Source organism: Hetaerina americana, unplaced genomic scaffold (genome assembly GCF_022747635.1).
Source record: "Hetaerina americana unplaced genomic scaffold, ioHetAmer1.1.p SCAF_1, whole genome shotgun sequence".
NCBI classification, from domain to species: Eukaryota; Metazoa; Arthropoda; class Insecta; order Odonata; family Calopterygidae; genus Hetaerina; species Hetaerina americana.
The window spans coordinates 103,987,005-104,013,415 of record NW_027286069.1 but is presented as its reverse complement, the minus strand read 5'-3'; the positions used below and the strand labels follow the sequence as shown (position 1 = coordinate 104,013,415).

At 37.6% G+C, this 26,411-nt stretch overlaps 2 protein-coding genes across 2 annotated transcripts in view; one reads left to right on the top strand and one right to left on the bottom strand.

Moving 5' to 3' along the window:
- Window positions 1–26,411, bottom strand: part of LOC139695520 (14 kDa phosphohistidine phosphatase-like) — a 549,412-nt gene that overhangs the window by 480,083 nt on the left and 42,918 nt on the right. The window lies entirely within an intron of this gene.
- The window catches only part of LOC139686909 (phosrestin-2-like), a 389,694-nt gene that overhangs the window by 337,305 nt on the left and 25,978 nt on the right, over window positions 1–26,411 (top strand). Inside the window, exon 5 of the mRNA XM_071583976.1 lies at window positions 724–871. Coding sequence (XP_071440077.1) covers window positions 724–871 — 148 coding nt within the window. The remainder of the gene's footprint in view (window positions 1–723; window positions 872–26,411) is intronic.

The following is a 26,411-nucleotide window of genomic DNA, read 5'->3' as shown; positions in this document are numbered from 1 at the left end:
AAACAATATTCAACAAAAAGTAACCTGAAAATTACATCCAGGGTTACTAAATCAAGATTTAAACGCATCAAATGACATAGTTCTGCATTCTTAGCATACCTTATCAATGACAGGATACCACTTGGAAGGATATTCTTATTCTTTACGAGTCAGAGCAGCAGACAACAATGTTTCCTTATGTTAAAAGAAAATAGCTCAAAATTCGCGTAAACAACCACTTTAGTTTTAATAATTCAACTGCTCCCAAATATCATTATACACAATTACATATTATTTCGTGAAAATTGAAACTGATTGTGGCGTTCACAAAATAAATCGAAAACATCTTAATAATAAAATTAAAATTTTTTGTGGCCATAGCGTAAATAATTGCATCCATTTACCCGATAAGACAAGTTTATGATGCTCAACTGAAAGTCTTTATAATTTGTCAGTGCAAAATTTAAAATAAATGTTCCAAACCATTCCACGTGATTTTTCCTTGGGAAACAATATATTTTTAAGCGAAGAAAGCGGGAAATTCCGTTCACTCCCTTTTGCAGCAAAAACACGAAGAGAAACACAAGACAGACGCGAGGCAGATGATGAATGCGCGACGGGGTCTCGCGAAGGACTGAGGGGTAAAGGGTGGGTTGGGCGTAAAGACTTAAACAGCCGTCGTTCTTCCCATTTTCCTTTGCTGGGGAGAAAATTGGACCTGAAGCAATAAATTTCCATTCGCAGGAAGCTTTGCTGCGGCGCCTCGGGGCCAACGCGTATGCGTTCACGCTACACGTCACGCCGCTGGCGCCGCCGTCGGTGCAGCTCGTGCCGGCGAAGGAGTACAACGGGGCGCCGATCGGCACCAGCTACGAGATGAGGGCTTACGTTGGTGAGTAAGACGTCACGATGGATAACCGTGACTCAAATATCACGCTCGCAGCTTTGCGAGCTCACAAAAAAGTGGAGGCCATTAACAATTTTTGAGGGATTACGAGCAACAAACGAGAAAAACGAGGCATGTTATCCAGCCCAAAAAGATTCAGTTCAAATTAATTTCTAAGAGAGCGTTTGCAATGACTCCAAACGCAAAATTGCCAGTTTTCCAAGGTGTTGTTGCTCGAGAATAACTCGGAGGTTGAGAATGAATACATATCTTAATCGTAGAAATTGAATTAAACGGCCACTAATCTGCAATCATTTTAATTAATTATTTACCAAACAATTTAATGAATAATTGATCAAAATTTTTAATCTCGTGCGTCAAAAGAAATAATGAGAAGGCATATTATGCACCAAATGTTTTCGGAAATAAACGAAAATAATGGGCAGATCATTAATAAGAAGTGAATAAATTAGGCGCAAATCGCCTCATTAAAACAAAATAGAAAAGCGGAATCATAAATTTGGCGAAAAATGAAAAGCGAGAGAGAATTCATTTATCAAGATATTGGTATGGGCTTTGCTTGACTGGTTATATTTTGCATCAAAGCAGGAACGCAGGAAAGCAAAGCAGGAGTATATAGGGTTTATAAAAACCCTATATTTGAATCATTGATCACGTTCCTCCACAGTGAATGGTCGATCATTAGAATAAAAATTCTAAGAAATGCTATGAGAATAGGAAGTGACGTTATCGGTGTAATTAAAAAGCAGCTGCTTCTGGTTTAAGATAATTAGGCGAACTAAAGATGGGTAGATTCTTAACCACATAGCCTCCATTCCGAACGAGGTGGTTTAGCCACCTGGATATGCCATTCAGTGATATTATTTCCAGAGTGTGACTTAAAACCCCCCAGTCTAAATACAAAGAGAAATCTTTAATAACAGAAGGAACAATACCGAAAATTGAAAAATGTAGCATTTTACCAAAATTTTGCCACACAACAGGTGAGATGATTATCCAGTCTAATTCAATCCCGTCAGTCCCGTACAAATATTTTTGTTTCAATAAATATTTTTTCCATACAACCATAAAAAGCTTATGATCGCTAACACGAGAGTTTTTGCGTGAAAACCTCTACTTTCACTGATGCGGATCTGAAACTAGAGAGCTTACTTCATGGGCTAAGCTATAAGTACCTATCACGGACAGAACGGCAACGTTAAGTCGGGAATCAATATTATTGACCTTTTCCACTCGTTAGTATAATCATAAACGTATTATACTTTGCTGGGTATTAATAAGGATAAAATGAGCACCGCGATTGTTTATGAGCCCTAATAGTGTTTTACTGCCACAGGTCAGAGCACTATGGCTAATGACATTTCTCACAATGGCTTATTCTATTCACCAACCAATATCTCCTACTGCTATAATTAAGAAGGAAGAGGAACGGTTTTAACCTTTCTTTCCCTAGCAAATTCTAGAGCTAGAATGGTTGTAAATGCGTGAATAACTACTATAGCTATCTAAACCCCACCCGCAGGTAAACGTCCATTTGATTTCTTGCAGGTGCATTGAAGCATTCGTTCCCGGACGGAAAGATCTTTTCCTCGGGGTATCAAGAAACCCTATTTATACAGAGAAATGGGGAGGGGCTATAGAATCTTTTGAATTCTATAATTGCATGATGTTATCATGTACCTATTATCGAAGCCTGTAGCTTGGAGATTATTCAAATGCTCGAATAAGTTAAATTAATATATTGGCTTCATATATTTTCATATTCTTTTTTGAAGAAGCAATTAAGTTTAGAGTAGTATCTTTCACTACTACGCTCTAATGGAGCCTAGCTACATATGAATTAGTAATAACAATGAGTGACAAAACAAATAACAAATGGAATAATAGATAAAACCTAAATTTCTACTTAAACAGATATTTTATGACCCTATCGTCCAATGCCTTTCCAACAACATTTCGATCGCGACTCGTAGGACTTGAAATATTGCGACAATGGCAAAAAAGGCTCCGGAAAGAAGTGATTGTTTAACGGCAGGCATATCCAAAGAAAACTAAAAAGCCTGAAATAAGCATAGAGAGCATATAAAAGTCCAATTTTCACTCAAATCATGTACCCAAACCACAAGAAATCAGACGTCTATACTCACCTTTCACGCTTTTTAATGAAACGTCATTAAATATAAAGCCACCGAACCCATACAAATTATTTTATGCATACTTTTTTCTTGTATTTTGAAAAAAGATTATTGTAAAGTAATTTTGACTATAATCTATAAATTTTAGGCGACTCATTACTGATATATTTAGCAACGTTTGAATAGCTGAGTAATACAGCAGAGATGGAGTTTCTGAAAAATGGAGACAGGTTTGTACAATACTGAGGCAACAGCATATCCCACTCTTAACGAAAGAAGCCACGGAATTCAAAACATACACAACATAAGAACCATTTCGGCGGCCGGGGCACTTCATTGAACCGGATCTCTATGCAGCATCCATGTTTGGATAGAAGTATCTCTGAGAAGTCCGCCATCGCCAGCATTTTAATCGTGGCCATCGGGAGACAATAGTCACCGCTTCAATCCGATCCCTCAATGCATAATGATTATTTGATGCTAATGGCGACGGTATGTTTACGGAAGGCTAAGTGGTCTTACCCAATACACCATCTATATTCATCAATTCATTTCTGAAAGGCAATAATATCGAACTAATCCAAGTCAATCGAATGGTTTGAATATCGGAAAATTATCCCAAAACTGCTTATCAACACTGATATGCCGCATCGTGAGGAAGTTTCATTTTATCACCAGCATAATTATTAGACCTTTGTAACATCGCAAGCACGACGAGGCACATTCGATTAAGTTTCCTGATCAAAATGGCTTTAACTTGAATGAATCATGTAGTCCGTACGTACGTCACCCGAATGGAGTGAATAAACAAATTTCTTTTTCAGGAGTGTTAAACCTTAGGTCGAGCAAAGGTCTTACCGCATCACACGAGCGTAGACGACTGACGCTTTGCTAAAATTTACACTGATTACCATTTAATTGGGGTTCATTCGTCCACCCTTTCTCCTTTCCGGGATGGCGAGGGAAATCCAATCGGAAGATCCCGAGCAGAGGGAATGAACGCCGCCTTATTGACACAATCAATTAATTCCTAGCGACAGGGATTCCAAGGCATCCTTTGGCAGCAAGAGTTCAATTTCCTCCTTTAAAAAAATGGGAGCATGGAAGGGCGATAGTGTGGGCGGTGGAGGTCGGTGACTTATGAAGGTGAGTGAAAAACATAAAAGGCATTTAGAGATTGATGGATGTAATGAAATGACAGAAGAATGTGGATTTGAAATACATAACTGCATCCTTTATGGTAAACCTCCCGCCGAAATCCGATTTGACGTGATCTGCACCGACGGGAATCCGAATTTAGAAAATGTCCTCATAGGCAAGTTATTTCATTAAATTAAAATTTAGCATTTAAGGGCACTAATGAGTAGCTTCAATGGAATACGTTATGCATAGCTCATTCCTTTTTTATACATTTGCCTTTGATTAGTAGGGATTCCAATTTGATAATCATAACAGGGATTTGTTCAATAATTATTATTTTTTGTTCGACTCAGGAATTATTACGAGTACGCTCGTAATAATTCCTGAGTCGAACGTAATTTATATTACTTACGAGTACGCTCCAAATGTAAAAAAAATCTCCGGTCATTAGCGTGTTAAAAATAATAAGTCTTTTATGCAATGAGTTTTGTTCTCTTAGATGTTAAAACTAATGAAATTATGTTCTTTGAATTTAATAGCTAAGGTCGTAATGAATTGAGAATTACGTGATATTTTTATTTTTGCCTATTTATGTCATCACCACGTACTGTTTAAGATGAAAAAGTGGCACAAGGCCATGGAGTAAAATTACGTCATCCGTATTTCATTAATCCCAAAAGTGAATTTTTCATATTGTAAGGTTCATGGTGGAAGATTTCAAAATTCTCTGAGATTTCCAACACCTCCAAATAGAGATTTTATGTATAAGGTTTAGATTTTCAAGGCACCGGCAGTAGCTCCCCGTAATATTTCAGAGTATCATCCCTAAACATTTTTAAGAATCGACGCCGGTTAAAATTCCGCTGGCACCGAGAATAATCTTAAGGTCAGATGTTTTACACCGATTGCATGATACATGCAACAAAACTATGATAAAAGAAAAACTTTAATGATTATTAAATAAAAAAGTGTTGTTTTTTAAATCATCATATCACCTTTTCTTGAGTTATCGATCGAGTATTATTTTCGAAAAACTCACTCATTGAATGCTAATTACAGCTACTTTTTCCGACACCTAACTAATTTTCGTAGCTTAATAATCACGAAATCCCCTGAGGTGACTACTTCTCAGGAAATACTTTCACCATGAACTTTCTTTTAAAGACTCTAAACTTGATCCCAAATTTCTCTGCGTAAGAATGACAAAATAGAATCCAAGGACAAGAAGTTGCGCCAAGCAAAATTGGTCCGTAAAGTGAAACAATGGAGACCAAACGATTGCATAAGGAAGGAGGGATAATTGAAGCGAAGGGAGTGATAAAATAAAAGAGCGACGGCGGAAAGGATGAGCAATCCAATTAGGGATCAAATGGAAGGTTTCACAAAGGGAATCGGAGGCATTTGTCACTGGGGATAACAACTGTAAAGAGTATAGAAAGAAGCGCTCACGGAGTTCAGAAAATAATGTAATGGAGGACAGGAGTAGATGTGACTAACGGATCGGAAGGACGGCAGAGAAACAGAGGCGGTGATCCTTAAAGAACTGCTGAGAAGAAAAAGAGCGAGGAGAGGAGGAGTGCAAGGAGAACGTCGAATGTGAGAGCGCCGAAAAGTAATAGGAAGGAAACGTCAGTGCTGCCAACCGAAAGGTGTCATGCGATTCACTTCGATTGGCTGAAATATTTCATGCCATGGGTGGCGTGCGCGATAAAAAATAGATGCTATATTTACGACATATGATACCGTTTATAGCGGCCGCCTTTGCCATTTTATCACCACTCTGAAGTAAAATCGATATATATTCTTAAAGACTTATTTTTGACTTTCTCAGGAATTAGCGACTGGATAGGATTCCAAAATCTAGCTCAGTTTGGGAAAGTCTGATTAAAATAGCTTGCTTCACAAATTTCCCTTGATAAAATTAAAACCTCACTCGTAAAAATGGTTAATTAACATGATATGGTCCCTAGAAATACACCCAAAAACTCGTTGCACATTAATCAACGAAACTGATATTTGTAACGAATTACCTTGATTTCAGTCTTTTAGCACATCATTAGAATCATTCTACCATTCTTGAGCTAATAATATGCCGTGAGCCCGAAATGAATGCGTAATTGAATGCTACTGCGGCTTTTTCACAAATAAAACATCTACGAAACCAAAGCCAAGCCAAACTGATTTTTTTTAGTGTCATAAATTCAGGTTTGGAAATACAGGATGGAAACATAAAGAATCCCTTACAAAAGCACAGATGCGATATCCTGTGCCTGTTCCCAGGGTGGAAGGTATTTTATGAAGGCGGTAGGAACGGACTGACGGACGAGATGACTGCATACTCGAAAATGCAAAGTGAGATAAACAGAGAATAAAAAAATGAGGAACAGCAGCTTTACTGAAATAACGACGGCAGGACCCGTCCACACAGTTGTTTGGAAAGCATAACTTTCGCCTGGCGATGAAAAAACGAATTGAGAAAGGAAAGGAAACAAACAATGTAAGATTCACTGTTAACAGGAAATAACCTTGGTTCCTCTTTCTGAAAACAAATTGCAGTCTACCCTCTTCGAGCGAAAACTCGGAGCCCTGGGAACAATGCTATCGAATTAGATGATGCGCACCAACTACTAACAAACCTAGTGAAGCAATCCATGAGCCTAACACGGCAGTCAACTGAACTATCCGATTCGGTTTACTGTAGGAGCACTCGGATAATGAATGCTTACCGAAGCGGTGGAGAGCAGAAATGAAATGGAGAGACAAGACCACTAATAATAATTTAAAATTGGACGGCAAAAATATAGAACACGAGCAATTTATTCTCAAGTTTACGTAGATGAATGCGTCAAACTCTGGAATACTGCCGGACACTGAAACATGTAGGGCACGATACTTCTTTCCGTAAATATAAAATTAAACTGCAAACAGCGTAATCAATTTTGGATTCTAACAGGATATTACCTGGAGTGAACTTGATGCGATCCAATTCCATGAGACGACTTGCCATATTAAGGCACACATGCATTTTTGTTTTTGTAAGTTTTCGTCTACGCCTGTTCTCACGACCTTTTGAAAATAGTCCCTAACTTTGTTTGTCTATAGTGTATTAATAAATCACACTCTTTTATTAATATGCGGCCCGTTTTTTCCAAGCACCAGATTGTTTCAAGACATTTAATGGAATGACACATCCACATAAATACCCCACGACCCACCAAAATGGTATGTGGCAGGGTGTACACGTACCAAATGGGATGGGTAAGGGACAAGGGACGATATGGGAGAGGAAGGTAAAGAGAAAAAATATTCGCTAAAAAACCTCAAACAGCGTGACAATTTATAAAGATGCTGGCAGAAGACTCGGTTCAAAACAACCGTTAATTTCACCCAGTAAAATAGTTATTTGTTGTACGAAAAAGGATGGAATAAAAACACTACCATTCATACGACAGACTGATCGTTACTTAAGAAGCCAATGCTGTCGAGATATCCCATTCTCGATCTGACAATAATATGCTCGAAAACTTTGGTACACATTGAAATACAGAATTGGGGAATTACAAGGGCCCTCCCTGTCACCACATTTAAAAATAGGCGTTATGATGATGTTATGGAAATTCCTTCCAATTCAACTTCAAACAAATTTTTGACAAACTTTCAGCGACAGAACTATTTCTTGAAATATTTGAATTACCTTATTCCTTCTTTGGTAAGTGAATTCAGGGGATGAAGAGGCCATGAGAATTTAAATTATTATGGTTTACAACCCTCAATTACGCAGTGTCAGGATGACTTGAGATTCGAAAACTATGGATAAGTTAGGATGGTTTGGTAGGTAGCATTCGGTTGAACCAATGAACGCGGTCTTACCCCTATGAAAGCAAACCAAATGTGTTCCTTCCGAGGATGCAGAGGATAAGTTTTTGGTATAAGACATTTTTTTTCATGAAATAAAATAATAGCTTCGATTCGTTCAAATAAGTGCACCAAAATAAATAAAGTATATATTATTATCGAAAATAAATTTTCAGGTGCGCAGCCAGGTCATCAAACGAAATCTGCACTAAAAAATGAAAGGGGAGAAATTTTGACGTTTTTTAAAATAAATAACGGCAGTAAATGAACATAAAAAACATGAGAGAGCGAGCAGAGGTAACTCGAAGCATAGAATAGAATCATATTATTTTTGAGGAAATGAGGGACCTCAGGATGAATCTGGAAGAATTTGGACCCGAATCAAATGTCGCTGATGATGAACGAAATTCCGCATGGATCGAAAATCAAATACACAGGAAGACGAAGACGAGAGAACGGGGAAAAAATGTTGCGATTTCCAGTTTGGAGACATGAAAAAAGAAAAGAGACGAAAATCCGATCGAAACCTTTATTTAATTTCTCATCCAGCCGTACTTTCCTCATCTCGAATACTGTTGTCTTTCACTCACCGAAGTTATCTTATCTCTACTTAAGGGTCGGTAAAAAAAACGGCCCAGAGGATATAAACGGCCAAAATACCACTGATTACATGCGAAAATACGCCTTGATACGCTTTCATTGCTCTCCAAACGGTGACGTCACATTATGTCCTCACGGGGCAGATAAAAGCTTTGAATCAGAAGAAGAATACCATATCTTCAGCATTCCTACCCTCCCTGGGACTCGCGTTTGCTGGACGTGATATTGCAAATGGCTTTTGAATTGAAAGGGCCGAGGAAGAACCCTCTGGTATTCCCCTTCCTCTCTACACATCCCTTGTAGTTAAGTTATCGCCAATTCTTGAGCTACCATTGTAAGAAAATTAGAACCAATAAACGAAAGACGAATGGTAAGAAAAGGAATGGTGGGACGCTTGGAATTTGATTACTGGCGACACAGCTGCCGGCCTGATGAGGAAGACTTTCCATTTGATACTCGACGCTTCTTTCATTTCCATTCCCCACTCGCTATTTTGTTTCTCTCCTTTTGCCTCTCTGCATTTCATTATCTTCTCCCTTCGGTCCAACCTTCTTCAGGCTATTATCCAATACAGTAGAGGAAAAAAATAGCATCTATCAGTACAAAAAGAATGCCTACAACATTTATAGCACGATTCCGGACATAATATATTACTACCAAAATAATGAAAAAAAACTCTAGCCTTATTTAATGAAACAACGGTTACAGGCATTAAAATATACCATTTAAGATAAAATTGGTAGCGCCGAGGATTATTACGAACCAGATTTCTATTTCTCAGCCAGATTCGTTTTCAGCAGACATAATTAGATTTTTGACACATAAGAACGGCAAAGGCTACGCATATGACACTGTTGACTCTTTAAGAGTCAATACTCTTTAGAGTAACTCCTTCATAGGACAACTTAGCGTCCACAGTTCGAGGTATTTACCTTCGACGTACCTAGGATGCAGATGTTCTACGCAAGTCGAGTTGAAAGAATTTCCTTCAGTTGATGGCTGAGTAAGGTGTACCTATTATAATCTAACTGCATAGTCCTGCTCATTAGAAATCGTTGTTAAAGGCGTGATTAGGAAATAAATTGGGAGATAGTTAGAGTAGCTAGCCTCCTTTTATAAAAACTCTCAAATTTGGTTTTTATGATAGTCACCGGCCTACTGAAATAATTCTCAAGGCAAAATAATCACACAAGGATATAACTTTGAATGGAGTTTGATATTAAAAAATGACAGACTAGTTTTCGTTTTAAACATTCAATAGCATACTTATTTCACATTAGTTTTCAACAGGTGATAGCATAGCGATTCTGAATCCGGACGGCGGCATTGAGTACATAACCAACGGAAATTTCATCGTAATTTTCTACCAACCAAACGTTAGAGTGATGTAAAAAAATATCCAGAATGTCATAAATAAAACTGATTTTTCATTTAAAATATTTTACTGAATCCACAATAAGCTTTTGTGACCCTCCACAGTACCAAAGACCAACGACAATTATATCTAGTACTTTAAAACGAACAGTGATAGGAATGCATCAAAAGAAATTAAATTCTCCGTCAAGAGCAGATTTTAATTGCGAAAACGAACGATGTGGAGAAATGAAGCAATATTAAAGGATCAAATCGAAAGGAGTTTGATGTCGGATATTGGAGGCGGCATTTATTCTTCGGAGGACGAGGGAGCGGGGCTAGAATAGAGGGAGAAATGGTGGCGCTGAGGTGGCCCGGAACGAGTTCGATGACTCTGTATACGTCAAGAATTTACGACGACGATGAAAAAGCCGAGATCACATTCATTAATGCGTTCCTCGAGAGGAGGAACAACGACTGAGAAGAGAAATGGAGGTCCAGGCTAGAGGTAACTGGGAAGCGTGAACAGCGAATGAGATTATACCCAAGGGCCAATATAGGGGTATGGGGTCATGCTCACGTGAAAACAGGAATGAAATTGAGGAGAAAAATCCCATTACGCACTGATACTTTAGCCGGAGAACTCATATTCGGTTTCGGATGAAACTCGCATACACAATTCACCTTATTCATGAAGTACATGAATTCCACACACTGCCGATAGCAGGGATTAATTCTGAAATTCATATTAAACATGCCCTATTCAATGTTTGTTTCCCAATTAAATTAATATAAGAAATTGGTCGAAGGTATCAGGATTTATTGATAAGCGTGGTTTTCTAGTTTTACAGCCATCAAATCAGAATGCGTGCTCCCACTTTTTACAAATCAAGAAATGACATATTACACAGCGTGAAAAAAAATATAAAACTAGAGGAGAATTAATTGACATTTAAATCATTATCCAATGCAAATTTCAATAAATGAATGCCCAGCAATTATGACACAATAAAAGCTGTGCAAAGTTAATGAACTACTTGGTATGAAAGAAAACGATGGCGAATGCCCTGAAAGACGAAAGGTATGCATAAAAAGATATTTCCCCCATACGATTAGGATTAGCATAAAGGTTAGTTGATGAGTTATAAACTATAAAATCTGTAAAAGAAACGTGGGTTTCCTGTGGGTAGAGACCTGGGCCATTGACCGGAGGTCACGAGTTCGATTCCGGGTAACACCTCCAAGCACTCTCAGTTTCACCGAAAGCTGAGTGATTTTTCGGATACTTGACCTTTCTTGGAAACCACAGGTGGTGCAGGGAAAGAAACTGACGCCCCACACCATGATGTGTGAATTTCACACACCGAATGGGCCTTAGTTAGTCGTAAGAGAGCTCATCAAGCAATTATTGAATTGATTACTATAGTTTTTATTCCAAATGGTATCATGACGGAGAGTTTAGACAGAAGAGAGAAGAATAGAGTTTACACAGAGATATAGAGGGTCAGGGCGATTTAAACCAGAGCATGAATAGTTAACGAACCGTCATAGGAAACTAACAAGTTAAAACACTAATAAAAAAACTTCCTCATCTGCCGACGATAAAACTGAACGAAATAAATGAGACTCTTAAAGACACTAAAATGAAATTCTAGACGGTTGAACCTGGAAAGTTCATCGTCTATTTTCCCCCCCTAACCTTGGAATAGAGAGTGGCAATAAATCTTACGCGGAACTATCGTCTGACCTACAGATAGATAGAAGACCTTTAAAATAGAGAGTCAGGAAGATCATAGGGCTATCTAAAAAAATGGAAAAGAGAGGGATAGCGAAGAAGCGGGGATAATATAATATCAGGAATATGAGGGGGGTAAGAGTGGGATGGATGGGTGGGTTGAGAGGCGACGTAGATTCGTCTGGAAAGGGAGCAGAAATGCTCATCCATCACATGAGAGGAGGTCGGTAGACAAAGGAACAACACGAAAACCCCATAAAAGGGACAGCGGTATGGATCAGCCTTGTGCAGATGAGATAAGGTTTCCACAGAGTGAGAAACAGCTAAAAGAGTAAAAATTTTCGCCAGAGAAAGTTTTCGTTAAATCCAAAACGTCTAATGAAAACTATGCATTGCTCTAACTTATCCACTTGATTTACTATTATTGCACACACAGTGTATATATATATATATATATATATATATATATATATATATATATATATATATATATATATATATATATATATATATATATATATAACACCTTGCACTCCTCAAACGCGGTTACCCAGAAAAGTTGCTACGAAATAAAATCCACCGTTCCACCCGACCAAACACACCACACAATAACAAGCCCACATCTGACGCAGGACTCAACCTTTGCACCACCTATTACCCCGGATCACACAGACTGAAAACCCTCCTTAAAGAACTGTTTCCAATTTTACATGACAATGACGCGACCTCATCCTTACTACCCCAATGCCCATCTATCGCATACAGACGACCCGCCAATCTCAAAAACCTTCTGAGATCCACCAACCCTTTGGCGCCCCCCCGTGACAAATTTCCCAATATTTCCCCAACTTGCAACCGCCCCCGATGTAAAACCTGTCCTCTTATTATGCCTACTCCCCTCTCCCTACATCCCCTCATAGCCCCCTCACCTCGTTCCCACGCTAATTGCCTCTCAAAAAATATTATTTATCTTTTATCATGCAAACATTGCACTTCCTTTTACATAGGTGAATGCATTACCCCATTATCCATCCGAATGAATAATCACCGGTACTCCTGTAATTCTGCCTCACTCTCTTCTCTTCCAATCCCTTCACACGCCAATTCCCACAACCTTTCATTTGACCAGTGTTTTTCCCTCAGCATCCTAGAATCCCTACCTGATTCAGCCACCAATATAGAGGTGAGAACTCGTGAATCCGCCTACATACTATCCTTCCGTTCCTTTAAAATTCCCACCCTTAACCGCCATATTTAATTTCCCTCCCAGCATTCCCTCCACACCTCCCCTCCACGCCCATAGCTCTTTCCCCTCTCCTCAGCCATAGCATATTTTCAGTCTCTCTTGAAGAAGGCCCCTGAGAGGGCCGAAAGCTCGAACAATTTACCGTGTGAGTGTTCTTTTAAATGTGTCTATTCTTTTCTATTTGTGTTATATTGTGTCAGCCCATTATATATATATATATATATATATATATATATATATATATATATATAATACATATATATGTAAATATAAATATATATAAATATATATATATATATATATTTATTTATTTATATGTGTAGTAGTTATAGTGTGTGTGTGTTTCCTTTTCTTCTCATTTTTAGAGCGGCCAAGGATACACAATAACACCTTTCTTTAAATCTTGGATTTATTGGCTGTATGTACATGTATGTATGTATATAGTATATATATATACATAAATATATATATATATACACACACACACACCTAGATTTATATTTACATATACACACAAAATAAAGGCGCTTAGCCGCTCTAAAAGTGAGAAGAAAAAGGATATCTAACGACAGAGAAACAATCGGAATTGTCTTAAATTTTACGTGCTTCCATGTGATTATGGTGATAATTTATTTGACGCAAGGTATCTTGTGTTAGGGTTTACACAACGCTTTCAGCCGTGAAAAGTTGCTCACAATAAATACAAGATATTCAGTTTAAGGACAAACCAGGATGAAAGTCTACTGAACTAAAGTGAAGAGTTAGCGACGAGTGAGACTACAATCTTCTTGACAGATAGTCGACAGTGTCACAACAGAATGTTCAAATAATCACAATACAAGGCTTGGGCATCGCGATCCATCAATTTCCAGCTCTGAAGTGTCCAATGAGTGATTCATCTGATTAATAAGTTTCACAGCTGGTCGCACTTTTTTCGTAAAATGATCGATAGGTAATCATAGAGAGCAGAAAAGCATTTCGGGCTGGAAGTTCATAGTATTCTCGGATGATTGATCTTTTCCAATGAGCGAGCTGAAACCCATTTCTTACTTCCAATAAACATGAGGAATAATGAATGCTTAGAATCCCAAAGATGCGATTTTGTATCGTGATTATTTGCGACCCACAGAAGCTTATCACGTTAAAGGAATTAAGCGTTGCCGAGAGTACGATCCGTGCACAATAAAATGTAGGGAACAAATTGGCCTCCCTTGTATCCACACAGTTTCTTTCGAAAAATTTTAAGTAGCTTCCGTAGGAATTAATGCATCCGTACGGTAGGAAATATTTCCATTTATATTTATAGTATAGTATAACACCATGATATTTTATAGGAAGACTGATAGATGTAGATATCTGTATTCAGATCAGATTGTATTAAAATTCTTGTGACTGTGACAGAAGTATCTATTAAAATTTAAATTTTTATTCGAGAAACAATAAGGGCAAAACTAGTCCATGTTATTGCCTACATTTATGCAAACGGATAATTTTTTCAACAAACACATTAGTAATTAAACCTATTATGTATCTAAAGTTCAAAAATTCACACCCACGCCTTCTTATATATGAGAAAAGTTGAAAATTTCCTACAGATAATGTAAAAAGGAGCGTTGTTTTTTTATGCTTTCTTTATGAATTTATGCAAACTCATTCACAAATATGAATAATGATTTTTTAAATTATTTAGTCTCCTCCTTCTATACGCCACTGAAGAATTAAAGTATTAAATGTGATAATGTGCCGAGTAAACGCAATATGGCATAACTCAGTGGAATAATGAAACCTGTCGGGTTTATGGACGCTTAATTTTATCCTTGAATTACCATTCTGAGCATTAATAGAGGTCGAGTCTGGAGGCTCTCGCAAGATCACGTTCGTTCCACGGGGCTATTCAGAGCTCTATGGGCCTGCTAAAAGCACGCCGTATGAGGCTGTTATTGCGGGGAGAACCCAAGCAGCGAGGAGCACTAAGGAAGGTCGGGAGTTTACAGCTGTGTTTCATTGATTTATGGCGCAGGTCCGACTCAGGGTTGCCCAGGGTTACTTAGCACCTGCTAATGTGTCGGGTGAACTCCTTCTACTATCTAACCTGAGAGCACTACAATGACGTTAGTACGTATATTTTGCTTAGATTTTCCTGACTTCACTTTTAAAACGATACTAACGCTTTTTCATTCAAATTTAGGCATAGCGTTTTCACAGGAAGATGTTTTGCTGGGAGTTCACTGATTAAAGTTATGCCGCTTAACGATAAAATATAAAACTGCTACCTCATAATTATGATGTCTGCTATGCAAATAAAATTGCAGATTCGATCAAAAGAGACGTCCTACTATCTCATTATTTCTGTGAAAAGAGCGAAATAATTTCAGTTAATCACAAAATAAGCTGTATATAAAGCAAATATATCTTCCATATTTTTTATATTTCATGCGTCAGGGTTAACTACCAGCGAGTCGCAAAACGAAGGATGCTCAAAAGGTATCTATCATGAAGGATTAAAATCAAATAGATGGTCGAGTAGGCATGCCATTACCTCTCAGAATTTAGATAAACAGTCACCGATGAGCTGGAATCGCCCTTAAAGCATGATCTTTACCCTAAAACATCGTTTCCCAAAGAAATAATAATAATATCATTATTTATTACATTGCAATGGGACTACTAAATGATTATAAACAACACACAACAGAGAGAGAAGTGAACTTTGTAGGAGTCGTAATTCGGAGACAGCTGAACAGATATTTATGCTTAAAATCTTTATCGCTTAGCGTGTTTCCTTAGCGGTATAGAATCAAGTTAGCCTTTAGGTGGAAGAATTATTTACAACCTCTTTTAATTTGTTAATGTCTTGGACAGAAATCACCATTTCGTTCATCAAACCGAAAAACAGTAAACCTATTGGTTAAAGCTAATTCTGAAAGAGCAGCAAATGGTGACAATCGCGCGAAAGGCCTTTTCACAGGAATCACAATTCAAGCAATACACTTTGCCCAGAAACATGCGTATACTGCGAAGTGAGATTGAATGCATTATGCAACTCATGAACTTTGGTGGCGGAAATAATCAGGGAACCCAGAAACTGGAACTATTGCGATTTGAGGAATTACTCGTATCCTCGTATAAGAGGAATATTTCAAAAAAACAATTACTGGAAATAGTTGACTCATAGAAACATATTGACATTATACTCACTTCATCAATAATTAAAAATCTATTCCTCAAACAACGTAAGTCTTTCCATTAACGATGAAATAACAGAAAATTTTCATGGCGAACGTGAACAATTTTATAGCTTGGGTGGTTTCCTTATGATAGCATATATGTTCAAAATAGGTACCCATTGAGTTTCTAAAGTCCCACAATATAGGCGACGTCCACACTAAATATATTTAAAAGAACGTCAGCATCATTCTTACACGAAATGTCAACATACAAGAATCATACTTTAATGGAGGTCGAATAAGAGTCAAATGAATGAATGAACATTTTTATAGAATTAACAGATTGCAAAGTATTAACTGCAATGTGCTGAGCAACGGATACAATGCCCCGTTGTTCCGGCCTTCGAAATGGTCATCGACAATGCGCAATGTGACTCTTTAAATATATTTGGCCTCCATACATGTATATTCACCATTTAATCTTTTTGCCCATGCTCAGCTTTATGCTGCTACAAGTTGAGTGCGTTCATTTGATTGGATGAAATTGTTTCCAAAACAAATTGAAATGGTTGCTTTAAAAAGAATATGCGTGTTTTCACGAAAAACATTGTCTTGGTAAGAGCTGTCATGGTTTATTAAATACTCAGCTTACTGGTTTGTAATTGATTCTGTGATTAATTCTATTTACCATCGACTATTATTTCTTGTTTCAATTTTATTTGCAATAAGTTACATCATCTATCGCTCAAAAACTATAAGAATCAATGACTTGTTAGATTTTGAACAACGGACTAATAAGTATTTGAAACGACATACTAGCAGAAAAAATAAAGAATGGTAACCAAAATTATAACTGCAACTGGGAAAATGTCTTTCAAAGACCAGAAATTTCTTTTATGATGTCATGCGACAAGCGCAGACCTAAAGGACGCTCGTTTTAATCATCGGATTAAAACGAATAGGATATGATGTAAAACCCGTGTCTTGTGAGGAAGCAACCTTTTGCTTTATGCAAAACGAAAAATCTCACCTTCAATCACTTAAATAGCATTAAAATTGCCTCTACTAAGAATTAGGAAGGCTTTCACCGGGTTGAGTTATTATTTTGAGTGATTGTGAAACATGTGACCCTTCATGAAAAAGTCCTGTCTTCCCATCAGTGGGATGGAGCGCTAGACTGCCTAGTTCTCGGTATACGAAATTGTTATGCGATTTACATGTTTGTCGTACCATCGATCGGGAGTACGACGGATAGGGTAAGGATAGGACGATAAGTAATCGTTGAAATTTCCTCCAACAAATGCAAATGTTAAAAAAGACCTATTAAAAAATGACACCTAACTACTGTCAGTAGAATTAAAAAGTCTTCATAATTTCAACGCATCACATTAGATAACGTTTACATGAAAAGAAATGATTTAAGTGAGCACTTTAAGCAGTATAAAACGAAGTATGAACGTTACTGTAACTGCGCGCAAGCTTCGTGCAGTGTAATAGCTGAGCCGCTTAGCTCAACTTTAAACCTTTTTTGGACTGCTGGTGCAGCTACGCGCACAAACATTGCCATTTCATGAGTTTTTTCTTTTAATGCTGAAACTCGTGATTTGTGAAAACAGGCCTTTCGCGTGAGGGCTATGAATTTAATCCGCCATAAAACTCGCGGTGAAAGAGTCTTCACCAGTTTTCGCAACCAACAACAAGACGACGCCGTTTCTATGCCGATTTCTTCGGAAACCACATCTTCTTCCCAATTCAAAAACTTTCCCGGTAGCTTCGAAAAAACAACCCCAACGGTGATAAAATAATTTATCTCGAATTACGTTGCTCCAAATGGGTCCTTTGAAGGAGAAAATCTGATTGCAACATTTTATGCTTTTGCATAGAATTATATCATGAAGAATGCAAGCGGATTAACGGAGTCATACTTCGGTCTCGAAAAACAGAGTAATTTTCACAGACAAATATTAGATGCTATTCCGCTTAAGAAGTGATATATTTATTACATAAAAATATGGAAAATAGGAATCAACCGAAGTAGCACGCTGCAGCTATCCCAAAGGTAACAGTCCCTTAAAACAAAACTTCAATTGTAACTGATATTAAAGAATATACTAGATATACTAGATATACTATATACTAGTATAACAGAAATTTTAAATCTGGAACTTGCTGTACACGTAAAATATCAAAAGAAGGTAGACAAACATAACACAAAACGACTCGACCGAGAGTTTTCGTGTTCAGGTCTCAATTTGGGAGACATTACACAGGAGCTGCGCGACATGACAAAAAGGGGGTAAAAAGATACAATGAAAGGGTCTGCATATGCTATTTTAAAAATTAAGACCGAAGACTCATCATTAACAAACGATATTTAACTCAGGAAAAAATAATAAGATTATTTTTATAAATTTCACAAAAACCAGGGTATCTAGTCAGCAGGCTTAGCGCTTACCATTTATCTCTAAGGTAAGGTTGAAGTAATTGCACATTGCCACTTCAGACGTAGAAGAACCTGATATCCAAAAATAGACTGTACAATTAAAAGCACAAGTTAAGCATTTCTAAGGAGATAATGTATTTAGAATAAATTATTTCTTTTGAGTCTCTTCAATTATTTTTCTCTTTGAATGACATTTACTTCACATAACGAAGAGTTCATTGAGGTCAAAGTCTTGAGCAGCAAGGACAGAGGGGGAACCAATTCAAGGGGCTACATCCTGACATTGCGATGCCTATATTTTGAATTCGACAGAGGATCTCCAGGGATAATTTTGAGTCTCCCCGCGGCGTTCAATGAAGAATATTCTCCGCCTTTTGTATAAATTACGGCCGGGTGCCTTCGACCGGCGTTAGTTTGCTCGCTCTGGCGAACGCATTTCGAGGGCGGGGAAGGAAAGACCTAAAGATCCCCGAGAGGTTGACAGGATAACATCCGACGACAGACTTTAAAACTGCTCCCCGGGAGTGAGAAACATCGCGTCGGCTGGTGAGCGAGGACGTGCGAGAGTGTGCGCGCGCCCGTGAGGTCACGTCTCTGCTCCGCCCGAGAGAGTAGACTTCTGGCAAACGGCCTCGACCTTCGGCCCATTGCCTTCCAAGTACTCCTCCTTGGAAGTACATACTCTGGAGCATCCTAACCTGGCTGACAAAGACATAGCCGCCACCCCGCTCCCTTCATTCCCTTCAACCAAAAGACCCTCTCCTCTACCGACCCCGGGTAATGAGATTCTCCATACGCGCATTCCGACGCGGGCGCCACTCCTGGCTCCCTCATGATGTCACATGAACCATGCGAGTGCCCTCATGAACTCACGAAAACGATGGTCGTTACCAAGATTGCTCCTGTAGGAACTTGGCACTTTCCGCGAGATCGAATCATCAAAGGCATCGATCTACATTTTAGGGAACGGAGGCGCACGCTAGACAACGCTCAACCGATTCCTTTGGCCCTCGAAGGCACACGGGACTAAATACTGGCAATATTGCTACTCTGAAACTGGATGGCTCATGTAACGTTTGCGTCGGTATTGCCTCTTTCGAAATATCACCTTGGAAGTCTCTCTCGTGCCGGTAGACACGGCCATCCCACGAGTGCAAAAGGGCTTTCTCGTGAAATATGCTGAACTATGAGATAGAGCAGATACTCTAGGCCATATTAAAGTATTCGCAGTCGTGAAGAGTAAAGCAAACATATTTTTTCAAACTCATTTCCGAATGGAAAAATTCAATCAGTTACCAATGAAAAATTTGTCATTTGAGAAGAATATACGCAACGTTGCATGTTTTCTTGTGCATCCGGCATGCAGTTAAGTCTAATAATTTCCACCTGCGTGCCCACCTGGAACCACTAAGAGTAAAACTTACCAGAGACACCCATGAATTCTAAGCATGAAGTGAGAAGTAGGCGAGACTACAGAAGATAATCGCTCGGAAAAGAGATTAGATGCTGGTGTGCTCTCGTCAACAAATTCTCGAATCTCTTCACGAGGAGAGACGCTATCGAGTGTCTCCGAAAAGGAACGAAAGGAGAGCAAGAGTGTGGCTTGCTCTTCATCGCTCCTGGGTTCGGTAGGACTTGATCCACGAAACTAAAATTCCCCACAAAATACTATCCCTGCGATGAATAGGAACCTAACGTTTTCCAGCAGTGCCATAAGAAGTCAAAAACAGGGCACCATGTTATAAAGTTTTTCAGGTGTTTTATTTGAATAAATACCATTTTTTGTCTAGGTGGTCATTTTTTCCACCAAAGATGGAATAGCATTGAGCAACAAGAGCAAATAATTTAGTAGCCAAAACTCGTGCATTAAGAACTTTGTTGTGAATACTGAAGATTACTTCATACAACAACGCACATTTGGATTTACTAAAGGTGATTAAGAATTATAACCAATAAAATGTCTTATCCCATAAGATGGTAAGCTATTTTTTACTTTTTCAATAACTTAAAATTAGTAAAGGCGTAAGATACTCGACTGGTAAAACTTGAGTACCTCCAAAAAACTTTGGCATTTTTATGCATTTTATATCAAGAAGTAAATAGGATTGGAATCCGCACGCCTCTCCAATTAATTCATCTTTTAATGTCCTAAAAAATAAAACAACGAATCTACACAAGACTTCTGCACAAGGTCATATTTGGGAGTTATGGCGTGGGTTTCTGAGCAACACGCCGGGCAGTGGGAGAAATGAATATACGTATTTGACATTACTCAAGCCTTTCCTGTTCCCCCAAAAGTTTTCCTTCCGGAATAATATTTCCTCATTAGATTTGTAGGCTAAAGCACATTTCGACATTAAAATTAACTTAGTTATTAGGGGACAGGGACAACTCATCCTCCACAAGTACAGGAAACTGTAGCTTTAAGGGAATAATTATATTCATTATCATATTACTTTTATTTCACTCATGCGTAAAATCTCAAAATGATTTTTTTCAGAACTAATTCTGGACCTTAAAATAACCATTAAGGTTAACAGAAGTGATCAAGCGATTTCCTACCCAGAAAAATGGCATATTATTCGATGCAACACGTTATTATTAACAAAAAGAACAATATTTACTCTAAATATAACAAATTTGAAAACGGCTTCAGTCAACCTAATCCGAATTGTTTTCTAATATATCAATACTCTTATGCCTCGCAAATTCGTAGAGCCAAGTCTTGCGGCACGGTAAAACATGCGGAAAAGGTTGAAACTATTAATTAATTAATTAATTAACTGCCAAGAGCTTTCCAACTTCAATACGTCACTGCAGGTTTAATATTCAAAATCGAGAAATTTACCACCCGGTCGTTAGTTACCAGGCAAGAAAGATGGTGAATTGACTGATACCACCAAAATTTCTCAGAACGAATCTCTTTTTGTAAGAGGATGGATGTCGGACGACAAGCGCAGAATAGTTTATTCGTAGAATAGGTAGCTGAACATAGCGGAAACTTGTCGATGCAGGTCATATGCTGATTCCGCGAGTCATTACTTCAAACGGAGTTCCTGAACTTCCACCAAAATTCCACGCACTCAAGGTAAAATACAGGCTTTAGAAGTGAAGGAATGGCATGAAAAATTGATCAAGCATAAAATAAAAAAAAGAAGGTAAAATAACAAACTTTAGTTTATAAACTACAATAAAAACTAGATAATAAGAACCATTGCAATCAATGTCAGTTTCTGATTCTGAATTGAAAAATTGTAAAGATTTATCATAACAGTAAATAGCAGATACGTATTGCCGTGTGCATTGGTTCCTGGAAAGATTATGAATTTGTTGAAGATTACTCTAAAATACTCTTACAAAAATTACGTTGCAGCTGTTACACCACATGATTAAAAGTATTATCGCGTATAAAATCGTCGAGTGAAAATTGGGCCAAATAATACACCATTTGGAGTACGAAGGCTGCCATATTTTAACTAATTATTCCAGTGTCGGAAAATATTCGACCCAATTCATCATGCTACATTGCTACATCATGCTACAAGGGACTGATCGTGAGGGCCAGGGGCTACTTTCATAGAGGGGCTCTATAGCATATTCCACCATTAGGGGACGCGACGATGGAAAACTCACTTGAGGCATAAAAAATATACCGAAAAATATACCAGAAAAATGTATAAAATACTGTATACAAGAAAAAAGATAAGCAATTCTAAAAATCAAAGTTATAGTGAGATTTCGCCTACCATTTACAAGTAATTGTATGCAATAAATTTGTTTCATTTTCTGCACAATATTTACCCAACGAGTATTAGAAATACGCTTTTCATAAAACATCCAAGCTACCACCCATGACAATACTAATAAGATTTTGTACAGAATTGCTTCGCTACGTGGAAAAGAAAATAATAACCACTGAAGCCGTAAAAAAGTATGCCCTAGGCCTTACATTCCTGGTTTCTGTCCTCGGTCGAAGCCAGAACAAGATAGGCAAAAATAATTACTCGCCCGAGTAATTATAGTTGCGTGAGCCATGAAGCAGTACTCCATTAATTGAAAGCTCTTCTCTGTCCACTTGTTTGTGCTTGTATCACGAAAATTTAATCGGCCGGAAGCTAGAAGACAAGAGAGACTGTAGGCATTACGGCGCACCATGACATTCAAGAGAGTACTCCCATCGATTAAACTTCAAAGAAGACATTTCAAAAAAATCACTCCCATCTCAGTGGACGCAGTCGATTATTGTCTCCAAGAGTTTCGGACGCCATCACAGCAATAAAACGGCGTAAATGCTAAGGATGGTAGTAGGATCCGTTGCATGAAGAAGCGCGTGTCAATAAATGAAAAAAATCATACAACGGAGCATAAAACTGACGAGAGGAGGAAAGGAAATGCAATCGATCGCATTGATGCTGAGAGAAAACGCGGAGAGTAGGGAGATAACGAAAAATAGTGACCAAGCCGGGGCAGCTGCCATGATGACGACCTTTAACCAAGGAGAGAGAGAGAGGCTGGGGAACGAGACACATTATCTATCCCTCGATATAATGCAATAAAATCAATATCGAATCGGTGCAATTACCCCCGCCACATCCTGAAGGGCGTAAGGTGTGCAGTATTATGAACGTTTACACTGCATGCGTCCGTGATGGAGAACACAAGCAGGTTAGATATGCTGGATGAGCTAAGTATAATCATAATGCTTTTTAACTGATTAGAATGCAATTAATAGTAACTCTTGCTCGGAAACAAAGTATTTCGAAGCATAAGCCAAAAAACTAAAAAAAATTAAACATGTGCGCCCTATGCACATGATTTCTGAAAACTTAAATTTAAAAGCTTCGTTTAAAAATTCTCCATTTTCTCCCATTGTTATGGAGTGTGTGTGGAATGGTATACGAGGATTATCACGCTTACACAAAAGACAGTTACATTATCGTATGCAAATACCAGCAAGGCTAGCCGATGAGAAAGCTTACGAAAATCGCGCGCCCCAATTTTCTCGCAAAATCAACAAAAATTGCAAATTATGAACTTACCAGCAGTGCAGCTTTTCAATTGCGCAACGATGTGGGTCTACTACCACATTTATCACCTGGTACCACTCTGTGATCAGTGATTCGGGGTTTGGGCACAAATATTCGCTTGTATTCAAACATTTGCTTGGCTGTATAAGTAAAAAAACAGCAGAGGTGAAATGTTAGTAATTTGAAATTAATATACCTGACATTGGGAAGCAATAGAATACATCTGATATGATTCCAGTGCATACATTTGGGAGTTTTAAATCAATAAATAATATGGATAATTAAATACCATAATCATTATCATATTATTTCAATGGTTGAAGGAGTCACGTCATTAGAGAGGGCTCTGGTACACAAAACATTTAACATTAAAATATCAAAATCATATTTATAGATTATTGAGCGTTTTTTGATTGATTTAAGTTTTTAGAATGAGTCGAGAATCAATTCGATGGATAAAATTTGTTTTATTTAAAAGTTTTTATCGACAATCTAAAATAAGCGCCTTATATTTCTTCTAATTAATATCATGTAATACTGAGAATACGTTTTGGACTTGAGTGAAGAGTCGTTTATTCCATCAAGACTCCATGTAACGCGTAACAAATATTATAATACGAAACGTTACTTATACAATACTAAACGTTACTTATACAATACGAAACGTTACTTATACAATACGAAACGTTAAATGTACAACATGCGATCTATGTTCAAGTGAAATAAATGTAATTCGTCCAGTAAATTTCCATGGACAGCCTTCTCATAAAACACAGGATAGCAGGTGATGGAAACGCCAGACATGATGGAAATATGATGAAATATTGGGTCAAAAATGCAGGAGTTTATGAGTAATCAATCCAAAATTACGATGGAAGTAAAATTAAAAATATCGTCATCCCCTCCATTTTTGGAATTTTAGACTGTTATACATGCTAAACATATTGATTTTGTATGGAGTCGATGCTGTAATTACGCAATAGTAATATACATTTCTTGCTTCTAGTACCGGCTGAATGGAACGTTTATAAGCGCCATTCAAATGATGTACCTGGACATCAATTGTCTTTTCTTGAAGAGGTAAGCTACCAGTTTCAATGTGTCAGACGAAGCACACGTGGTTATGCAAGCGAATGCGTAAAAAAAAATCCGGTGCACATTGGACCTCCATAGTCAGGAATTCAGTGTGAGAAGTGATGTTTGGCCGACTGACAACTTCGTCAATCTGAAATGGATGAGCGGGAGTGCAGGACATGCGTACAAAACGCCGTCTCTGCGGACAAAATATACAAAAGATGGAATTTTCGAGGACTGAAGTCAATACGAAACTGTTCACTAAATCTATGCCAGTCACATATTTCGAACAAATTTCTCGGAAAACCGACAAACTTAATCGAGAGAATTTCTAAAGCTGGATGAAATTTTCAACAATCAGCTCTTGTCCGAATTTCACACTAATGTGGATTACCCACAAGTGGTAGTTCTATGCTCTTTAATCGGGTCTTTATTTAAGAGAATACCGTTTAGAAAGCTGACAGAAAAAAAGGTATTGGTTTAAAATACGAATTCCATTATTAATTTTTAATAAGACCCAGACTTTCGGCTTCCGTTGTTCATTTTTAATTTCATAACACTTTATACCCCCATTCATGTTGTCCAAATCCTTATTATTTTCCTATTTTTCAGATGATCCATCATCCTACCTCATATATACTGCAAAATTCATCATTTCACTACCTTTATACATCTACTTCACCATTTTTCTCTGGCTTCTTCGAATTCCCTTCAAAAACTTTGCCGCTTCAAAAATAAATGGAAATATGAACCACCTTTTAACAAAGGAATTTTGGTACCTACTTTCTGATAACTGAGAACTTAAAAATGAATTTAATTCTACCCTTCAATTTTTGTTTCAATATATAAGCAGTAATTACAGGTATAATAAGGAAGCCTTGCACGAACGCTGATTAAAATTTTAAGAGCATAATACCTAACCCCTCAAATGTAAGCAATACTTTTAAAGTAAAAGACAACGCATGTGGGTCGCTCTCAATAATAGATTAGCAACATCCATTACCAATTATGAGGGTAACATGAAACTTAACATTTCCACCAAAAAGATTTCATATTTCACGACCATGGTTTCGATGCTGCGCATCATCTTCAGGTGGAAATGTTTTTTTTTACCCCTATAATGAAGGAATTCCAAAAGGTTAAACCTGAAACTGTTATGATTATCCATTACCAATTTTCATTAACTAGCTACACATGCCTTGACATACAAAAATGCAATTTTATATGCTTTGTAACGGTGTATTTTCATATGAAAAATATTGAGTAATTGCTGCTTCGCGAATTACTCAATGGATGGTGCATTTTTAATTTTGAAGCACCACGAAATCAATAACAACTGGGATTACATGTTTCAAGAAAATTAGTCAGAAGTAAAACATGAAAAAATTTAATTTCCTAAAAAAATTATCAACACAAACAATCAAACACATCGATAGGAAAGAAAATATTAAATGGGTAGGCGAATGAATGAAAGTATACATTTTCCATACGGTAGGTTTTGATAGAAATATATAATATGCAATTTATTGAAAAACATATGAAATTAACACTTTTATTGAAATACTAAATGCCTTAAATATGTTCGGCAATAGTGGATCAATAATTTGGGAAATAGTGAAGCAATTATGAGGAAAATAGAAAAAAATATACATGGACACCATGCATGTTAACATTCGGTGATCGAGTTTGGTCAAAATCTAATCACTCTTCTCCTTTTAGTGAAAATTATAGACATTCAATTTCTCAGTTA